This window comes from Kryptolebias marmoratus, linkage group LG20 (assembly GCF_001649575.2).
Source record: "Kryptolebias marmoratus isolate JLee-2015 linkage group LG20, ASM164957v2, whole genome shotgun sequence".
Classification (NCBI taxonomy): domain Eukaryota; kingdom Metazoa; phylum Chordata; class Actinopteri; order Cyprinodontiformes; family Rivulidae; genus Kryptolebias; species Kryptolebias marmoratus.
The window spans coordinates 24,408,049-24,418,074 of NC_051449.1; the positions used below are offsets into that span (position 1 = coordinate 24,408,049).

Here is a 10,026-nt window from a genome sequence, read left to right on the forward strand (position 1 = left end):
GCACATTACTGCCCCCTATATGTCAGGAGGACAAATAACACCTTTTCTGTTCAAATTGCCAACCCGCCACAGTGGCGTGTGTGTTGATCAAATTCACCCGCCACTTCAAATATTTACCCGCATTTGGCCGGTGGTGGGTGCTAATTTCCACCCCTGGTTAAAGCTAATGATTAAATGGAGTGACTGATTTGTACTTGTAAAGGGGCACCTTTTTGTTTATCATTAAAACAAATTAGTTTAATAAATCAGTCTTAAGGTAATCAGAAGGAGAAATTCACTGAATGAGTGACTATCTCCACACATTGAAAACCAGGATTCCACAATTACTCAAATTTAACAATTTATTACACAACTTAAAACCATACAATGTAGGTGCAAGGAGTTTTGAAGAAGATATATGAAATAAGACATTTAACCCTTGAACTTATAATGAATACTTGGAACAATGGTAGTGGAACAACTGTGTTCACCTTGATTTTTAGACAGCTAGTGTCACTATGAATCACAAAATCAACAATAGAACTTTAAAAGAACCTCTGAAATTATTGTAGTAGAAATAACTTGGTTTATAAACCAGTGAATGTAACTACTTTCATAATAGGAAACTACAACAGTTTAAGACAAGAAAATACTGCATCCAAAGAATTTAGAGGGAAGATGGATTTAATAAACTACATATTATTGGAGCTGATTAATCAAGCGAGTAGAGCTAAAATTTGGCAATCTATCAACTTGTTGTAGTCTTGGAGGGAGTTAATGTGATTTATGAGAATTCAAAATTTAACAACTGGCCACCAAATTGAAGTTATAGCCAGATGCCAGTATGCACTATATCAGGAGAATTACCACCAGGAGAAAAGATTGTGTTCCTACTTTGAGGTCCAAAGCCACAGGCTGGAATGGTTCCCTCATCTGTAACTGGTCTTCTCAGGTGAAGTCCCAGTTGAACCCCGACAGAGCTTGGAGAGTGTGGAGCCCAGGTGGAGTCATAACTGCCTTTCTGATGAATACTCTGGTGGTGAGATGGTGTTCAGCAGGTGGTCTGCTGAACTTGGCTTTTCTTTAGAGGAAAAAATGGGTCAGCCAGGAAGTCACTAGAGTTTTCTGGGACAGAATAAGACCAAGGTGTAAGGTTGAAACTGGAGTTAAATCCACCTCGAGGTGAGCTTATGGCAGACCACTGGAACTGAGTTTGATTGGAGGAGAGGCGAGCAAGCTGGAGCAACACTGAACTGACAGGTACTTACTGAACTGGTAAAATAACAAAATGTGATTTTACTGGAGGGAAACGACAGCTAAACTTGTTTTAGCACTGTGACATTGTATGAGATGCAGAGACCAATCAGTGTTACATATCTTTAACAACACTTTAACTTAAAAAAAAATAAAGTAATGAGACATGCAGGACATGATGACAAAAACTTCACTTCCTACCTGTTTGCAGTTTTGAGAATAGGGTTTTGGCCACATACGCCAATTTTAACCAATTATGATGCAGAATTCTGTGGCCTGTCATTGTGGACCTCACAAAAGAGAAAGATGGGGTCAAGATAAACAACAATGATAAAAGTATTTCATTACAAGTATTTCCTTGTCTTAAAGGAGAGAAGATTTTTAAAACACGACAAACAAATGCATAAATGGTACTCTTATAAATCTAGCTTTGATTAAAGTTGTGTTTAGGTTTTCAGCCATTTTTGTGTTTGCCAAGGTAGACAATTTGATTTGTTTTCTTTAGGTTTTGTTTTAGCATCTGCCGCCGAGCTACTCGTTCTGATTTTTTGAGAGGTTTCACTCTTCCATTTAGTCCACATTAAAGATGGTGTAAGAGTAATAAAGATCTAAAGAGTCCAGTTTAGAGGTGAAAAACATTAGGTGCCTTCATTGAAATTCATTGCTCTCTATGCATTTCTGTGGCAGGTACCATTGATAAAAGAATGAAAACAAACTGCTTCAACATACAGTGTCTTCCCTGCACCCCCTTCCCAAACTCCTTCCTCAGGTTATCCAGGCATGTGGGGGTGTTGTTGACCCTACCCTGACCAGCTGCTGCACTCACCTGCTGTGTGAGAGTCAAGTCAGCAACATGTATGTACAGGTGAGAACATCTGCAGGTCTGTGCCTCTGTAAATTATGTTGCATGAACCAGAGTGCTCTTACAAGTTAATTTTGCTTCTGTAACTATTATTGCCAAAAGAAAGATATGAAACCAGCAATCACCAAATACAGATGCTGGCAAATTAGTTGGCCTCTTATACAGCTTCATTTCTTGTGAAATGTGATTATCTAATATAAAAATATTAGAAACCCAGTTATCTAATATAGATGTGCATGCCTTTAGTGATAAAAAAAATATTATGAACAGGAATGATTATTATAGGTAAAGATATGCTATAATAGTATTGGCAGATTTGGACTATTAATCTTTGCATTTTATAGTCATGTTTTAAACTTAGTGTTTAACCTTAATTAGTATCACCGGAGCCTTTAAGTTTTTCATCAACCTATTTAAAAGGAACAAACAACCACATGATAGTTTGGTATGGTTTTTGATCACCACACTGAACATGGAGCAGAGGAACCAAAGGTGAGAGCTTTCTGATGAGCTCAGAAACTAGATTATAGACATTTATGTTAAAGCTAAAGGCTACAAGACCATCTCGAAGCAGCTTCATGTTCCTCTGACCACAGCTGACTAGTTTTAAAATGTGGAAGGTTCATCGGACTGTACCCAACATTCCAGGATGTGGATGCAAGAGGAAATGAAACTCCATGTTAATCAGACGGATAGTGTAAATTATAGATAAATATTGTTTGTTGTAGAATAGTAGAATAATAGCCAAGGAAATCATACAAAACTATTGCAAGCTATAGAGCTATAGCCAAAGGTCAAAACTATTTAGGTCACAGCCTGTCCACTTTCTGATTGAACCATCCATCACATTTTAAATCATAATAGGGTTCATAGGTACAGAAAAACACAAAGAAGACAGACAAGAATTCACCAAAATGCATGTTGACAAGCCCCAAGGTTTCTGGGACTGATGGACTAATGAGACTAAACCGGAGCTTTTTGGCTCCAGTCACATAAGATTTGTTTGTATTTTGTTTTGTTTTGTTTTTTTGTTAATTGTGGAAGGGTACAGACAAACAAAATTCTCTGTCTGTATCTGAAGTGAAAAGAATGAATGTGATGGGGTTTTTTTTGTTTGTTTGTTTGTTTTGCCAGGCGCTTCGAGAAGGGAAACGCTGTGTGACTGCACACTGGCTCAGCACTGTGCTGAAGAAGAAGAAGATGGTTCCACCTCATCGAACATTACATCTGCCCTTTGCTTTCCCTCCAGGGGCCAAACCATGCTCTCAGCATGTAGGTCAACCTCCCAACACCAATTGTGATATTTTGTCTTCTAACAGCTGCTTTTTTTCCCATAATCATGCAATACTTTGTTCCTGCTACATTCTGTCTACCATTGGATCCATGATGCAGCTCAGTGACTGGTTTCCACTGCAGGTTATGCATTGTGGGGAGTGGTGAGCTTGTGGTCAGGAGGTCGCAGGTTCAAATCCCCAGACCAACACAAGTCAACAGTGACTATAGACATATTGGTGCAGGGAGATACACTGTTTACTATAACAGTCGATCTGCTGAATATACAGTATATATATATATAATACTTACTAACAATAATTAGATCAATAATCAAGTTTTGAAACAGTGTAAGAAGGAGAATACTGAGAGAGGCTACCAAGACAACTATGAGCACTCTGAAAGAGAGTTCCAAGCTTTAGTAGGAGAAATGGGAGAGACTGCATGCAACAACTGTTGCCCAGGTTCTTCGCCAGTGTAAACTTTATGGAAGAGTGGCAAAGAGAAAGCCACTGTTGAAGAATTAAATCTAGATTAGAGTTTGTCTACATATGCCTCTTTTACATGGGCCCTAATTCAAAAGTCCCGCTCTACTCCACTCTACTCGGCTCAGCTCGATAAAGGATGCATTGCGTTTACACCGGCCAGTTTGGTCGGTAGCAGAGGAACGTCTCCTCGTGTTGTGGGGGGCGGGGCAGCGGTGCGCAAACATAGCGCAAGTTGTGTAAACTATGAAAGCGCTATGGACAACGTTGACCCTGTGTTGTTGCTGTTTTTTAAACTTATGGGGATTCTCCTGAGACTTCAGGAAGAGAGGCGCAGTGGAAGAAATGCTCTGGATGCCGCAATTGTTGCACTGAGTAGGACAGCTGTTATCAGCCGGAGATTTCAGGCTTTACAGCGCCTTCAGCTGGGGGACAGACGGCATAAACGTTGCAGGTTAAGCTAACGCTGTTGTTTATATTCCTACCTTCGCTCTTTATGCTTGCATCTGGTCACACCCACGACCAATGAGTGAACAGGAGCTAAGCTTGTGCCACCCACGAAGCAGGGCTGGCCCGGCTGGCCCTACTCCGAAGCAGGGACCAAAGAAGCAGGGACCGGCCACGAAAAAATGCAGATGTAAACGCTCGCAAAGCGAGCCGAGTAGAGTGGACCCGGGACCGTTAGGGTGCGTGTAAAAGGGGCAATTGTTTAGCCAGCTGCAGCTCCTCCGCAGAAGTCTATGGACCAAGGCTTTGCTGCACCGACTTCTGAACTACCGCTGAGGCTCCAGTTACAGACCCCTTATAAAAGCTACTTGGCTTTCATGAGCTTTAGTGCAGACTCATAATGAATGTCACAGTCCCTGTTAATTTATTTAGTCCCAAACTGGCTATCTAGCAAGCAGTAACCATTTTGAAAGTCAAGTAATTTTAGTCATTTCTCAGCACCATAGTTTTATTTTGTTGAATATTTGTCACAGGATTAGTTGGTCTACAAATTGTTGTTGTTTTGTTTTTTTTGTAACAGCTATCAGATCCTTTCCTAACTGAATACCTACCAAAGACATTTATAGAGTCCAACTCATCTGTATTTTGTCTGCAGTCATGTTAGTCAGTTCCTGGGTCCTGCTTCACTACATATGTCAAACATGGAACCTCTCAGACAGTTGTCCTGCTGATGTCTGTGGGATCCCTGTATGTCTCTGTCTGACTTACTGTATGTTTCTCTGTCTCTTCTCTCAGATTGTATCAGTGACTGGCTTTGTGGATGCTGACAGGGATGATCTGAAGCTGATGGCTTACCTGGCTGGTGCCAGATACACAGGATACTTGTGCCGCAGTAACACGGTCCTCATCTGTAAAGAGTAAGATTGTAAAGATGAAGATGAAGTTCATGTTCAGTCAGCAACAGCAGCTACATGTTGTTCTCTCCTCAGACCCAGTGGACTAAAGTATGAGAAGGCTAAGGAGTGGAAGATCCCATGTGTCAATGCTCAGTGGCTTTGTGATATTCTGATGGGGAACTTTGAAGCTCTGAGACAGATTCAGCACAGCAGATACTCCATCTTCACTCATCCTGAGCCACTGACACCCAACCCTCAGCTGGTCCACAATCTGCTGGGTATGTCCAACCACAACACTTTGTGTTGGCTTTTAGGAACATACTGAAGACCACTGATGGATAAAGTTAGTATCACCTCAATCATAGCACAAGCACTCCCTGACAGCAGCAGCCCTTCTTTATGAATCACTTTAAAGATCATAACAAAGACCCCCACATAGCCATATAACAGTTTCTAATCACTCTTAGAAGAAACAAGCTCATACAAAACAAAACAAATTCAATAAGCATTTGCTTCCTTGAAAGAATTCATATTGATTTTCATGCCAGAGCTTTAGACTAAAATAAGCAATTTCTATATTTTTTTAAACAAGCATTTTGGCTAATAAGCTTTTTTTTATTTAGATGAATGTTTGAAATTTAAAGCAGATCATTGAAAAGTCATGAAGACAAAAAAAAAATCACAAAGTAAGAAACTAAATCTGTGCAATATTTTTCCCCTATTCCTGTATAATTTGTAAATTTTGGTAAAATAAATTGTGAATTTGTCTAGAACAAGTTTTGTAAAAGCGGCGTGTGTTTGAAAGTTAAGGTCTTCCTATGGCAGTTGCTCTGAATGTATGTATGTATGTATGTATGCGTATGTTTAGATATGGATATATATATAGATATATTCTCCAAATTTATACTCTTTTATTGTTTATTTATATAGATAATATAAGATTCTTGATTTTATGGCTAAGTTTCTTAAGAAATTCCTGAGTCTTGAGGAGAAGCCCGGCCTGAACAGGGTCAGTCGCACTGTATGTGCTAAACCAAGGGAAAGCAAGCTACTACAACTAATGTTCATTAAGGTGACAATTTCAAACCAGGAATACTATTCTGTGCCATGCTGGAGAGGCTTTCCCTTTGCTGCACAACAGGATTTCACACCAACTGTGGCCAGACAAGGGCCACTTTCATTCCAGTGAAGGAGGCTGTACAAATGGTCAATTTGTCAGGTACCTGACTACTTTACACACCATGTCTAACAGCCAGACCCATGTGTGAAGATGCAGACCTAACTTTGGAGTTTGTCAACAAGAAACCCAAGATGATTTCAGAACTGGAGGCAGCCTAACTTTGAGACATGTTGGAGGTCCTTGTATTTTTTTCTGTGTGGCTGAGAACTACACTTAAAGCACATAACATCAGCTTTGGGCTCGATTTGTCTCTGGTTACAGTACTTACTCGGCTGATTATGGCATCAATCTTTTACTTAAAACACAGAGTTTAAAAGCACATCACTGATTGATGAATGTATCATAATCAAACCTTTGTTGGTTTAAGGCATTTTCTTTTGCTGTGTTGTATGGTTTGGAGACAGTAGCACTGACAAAAAGACAGGAGACAACTGGAAGTGGCAGAGCTGAAGATGTTGAGGTTCTCCTTGGGAGTGACGAGGATTGATATGATTAAGAATGAGGTCATCAGAGATACAGCACAGGTTGAACGACTGGGAGATAAAGTTAGAAAGGCCAGACTGAGATGGTTTGGACATGTGCAGAGGAGGGACAGTGGGTATATTGGTAGAAGGAGATGCAGCTGCCAGGAAAAAGACATAGAAGAAGGCTAAAGAGGAGATTATTGGAAGCAGTTAGAGACGGCATGTAGATAGTTGGAGTGAGAACAGATGACGCAGAAGACCGAGTTAGCGACCTCTGAAAAGGGAACAGCTGAAAGAAAAATAATAAGAATATTATTATAGGTTTCCACATTCATTACATAACACATTTATTCAGATCATTTTGTAGAATGTTCAAACTACTACTTAGTTTTGCTTTGATGGGGGGAGCAGAAGCACATCATTAGTTAGATGCTTATGCTAGGGGGGGGTTCCTTTCCAAATTTGGAAGGGTTCATTTTGTTCCAAAGGAAATTGGGTTGGCACCTACCACATATTTCTACACCTATTGTGTGTTTAATGTGATGAAATTATTATCATTAATTTTATTATTCATTATTCAGTTTTTGTTCATTTTCTCACGTTGAAACTTTTTTTTATTTGTGGCTCAGCTGAAGATGTCACCACCTAGTGTAGGTGGGGATATTAGGTTTGCCAGTTTGAATTGTAAGAACCTAAACAGTTCAATCAAACGCAGTAAGGTTTTGCACTAGCCATGTCATCTTGATGCTTAAATCATTTTTTTTGCAAAAGATCCATTCGAGGGATGTTGACCAATGTCATGGGTGGGTATAGAAGCAATTTCTGCTCAACCAGTAGCTTTGAAAGCTTTTTTATACTCACCTTTTCACTTCTGTTTAGAGTTATACTAAGAATGTAATGGTGGCTGCCTGTCTTGAAATCTGGGTTCAATTTAGATACCAATTTGGTCTTCAAACACACCCATTGGAGTGCTGCTCACAGGGAATCATATTTTTTTTCTGTCCCTATTGAAAATCAGCCACTAGGGAGCACAAACCAGTGTATCTTGTGCTGGTCCCAAGGAAACGCATCCTGACCAATCTGGCATTGTGTAGTTTGAATGGACTTACATTTTCGTTTTGGCAAAGAATCTTACGCCGGATGCCTAAGGCGTAAGATTCTTTGCCAAAACGAAAATGTAAGTCCATTCAAACTACACAATGCCAGATTGGTCAAGGCCTGGGTTAAAAACGACCTCCACCGGTGCTGTTGACAAACAGGGGGACAGTGGAAATTTGCTACCGTTGGTCAAAGACCAAGATGAGGGAAACGTGCCAGAAGACAGAGGGAGAAGAGGAAAGTCAAGAGTGTAGGACTGAGGATAGCAACTAAAAGTAGGAACAATGACAGGCAAAGACAGAGAGCTGGAGGACATGATGCAGAGGGGTAAGGTAGATGTGTTATGTGTGCAAGAGACCAAGTGGAAGGGCAACAAGGCTCGCAGCATTAGGGCAGGTTTTATGTTACAATGCTTGTACTTGACAGACGACACAGCATCAAAATACTGTTTCTTCAGTGTTTATTTGCTCTGCTGTCTTCTCTTTTCTGCACTTTTGGCTCCCTCGCAGTACACAGCAGCAAAGTTAGCCTTACAGTGTCTTAATATTTACAGTTTCTTTTTTCTTATTTAAGAGTTAACAAACAGAAAGGAAATAGTTTCCTTTTAAAATAACAAAACATGTCACATTATCTTCCTACAACACAGTGATAATGGTGCAACAATACAATCTACTAAGGAGAGTAAACTATCTGAGGAGCGAAGTGCAGTACATCATTTCTGCTTATGATATTTCAAAATAAAAGACTTCAAAAAAATAAAATTCACAAAACACAGTGGAGTTAATAACTATTTCAGAGTACATTTTAACTTCATTACATTTACGCTTTTTTACCAAGGTGTGGATGGGAAGAGAAATGGAATAGGGATGGTCCTGAAGGAGGAGTTAGCCAAAAATGTAGTTGAGGTGAAAAGAGTGTCAAGAGTGATGTGTTTGAAGGTAGAAGTAAAAGTCTGATGTTAAAATGTTGTCAGTGGTTATGCTCTGACAACATTCAACATCCAAGTGGTTATGAATGTAAAGTGAAGGAGAAAGAAATTCTGGAAAGAGTTTGATGAAGTGATACAGAGTATTCTCAGGGAAGAGACAGTGGTGGTCCGAAACAGAGGAGATCAGGAAGTGATGGGCAGATTTGGTATCAAGGAAAGGAACCAGGAAGGACAGATGGTGGTGGATTTTGCTAAAAGGATGGAAATGGCTGTAGTCAGCACCTATTTCCAAAGTAGGGAGGAACACAGGGTGACCTATAAGAGTGGAGGAAGGAGTACACAGGTAGACTACATTCTGTGTAGAAGAGGTAACCTGAGGGAGATTGGGAACTGTAGGGTGTTGACAAGTGAGAGCATGGCCAGATGGCATTACATTGTTGTGTGTGGGCAGAGAAGAGGACCAAATGGTGGAAGTTGAGGAAAGAAGAATGTTGTGAGGAGTTCAGAAAGGAGCTGTTAAAGGCTCTGGGTGGTAAGAAAGAGCTTCCAGCTGACTGGGCTACTACAGCCACAGTGATTAGAGAGACATGCAGGAAGGTACTTGGTAGATAGGTAGGTAGGTACATTTATTTATATAGCACTTTTCAGCACGAGGCGACTCAAAGTGCTTTACAACATAGGAACAAAATTACAGACAGAGTTACAGAACATGACAAGATAACTAAGCTAAAACATGACAATGCTAATCAAGGTGCAGGATAACTAAACTACTAAAACATGATATTACTAAACCAAGGCACGAAGAATCTAGCTAACAGTGAATATGATAACTAATTGTACAGTAACTAAGCTAAGTGTACAGGAAGGCTAAATAATCTAAAACATGACAATGCTAAAACTAAAACTAACGGTACCGAACTACCTAAAAGTACCCCAGGCCCGCTATACAGCCGAAGTAAAACCAGACATATCTAAGCATGAGCTAAGACAGTCAAAAATAGTAGCTAAACTAAACAGATCTAAACATGATTAAATGTACAGAACTAAACTAAGTGTACAGGAAGATAAACCTAAACTAAACAGTACCGAATTTCTAAATGGTACTAGTGGGCCACTAAAACAGCCGATGTAGTAATTACTAAGATAGAGAAAGAGGGAAGG

The 10,026-nt window shown here is 39.9% G+C and overlaps 1 protein-coding gene across 1 annotated transcript in view; it reads left to right on the forward strand.

Moving 5' to 3' along the window:
• paxip1 (PAX interacting (with transcription-activation domain) protein 1) overlaps nucleotides 1-10,026 on the forward strand; it is a 50,179-nt gene that overhangs the window by 18,765 nt on the left and 21,388 nt on the right. Inside the window, exons 11-14 of the mRNA XM_017436071.3 lie at nucleotides 2,003-2,098; nucleotides 3,230-3,367; nucleotides 5,095-5,216; nucleotides 5,289-5,473. Of these exons, the coding sequence (XP_017291560.1) occupies nucleotides 2,003-2,098; nucleotides 3,230-3,367; nucleotides 5,095-5,216; nucleotides 5,289-5,473 (541 nt within the window). The remainder of the gene's footprint in view (nucleotides 1-2,002; nucleotides 2,099-3,229; nucleotides 3,368-5,094; nucleotides 5,217-5,288; nucleotides 5,474-10,026) is intronic.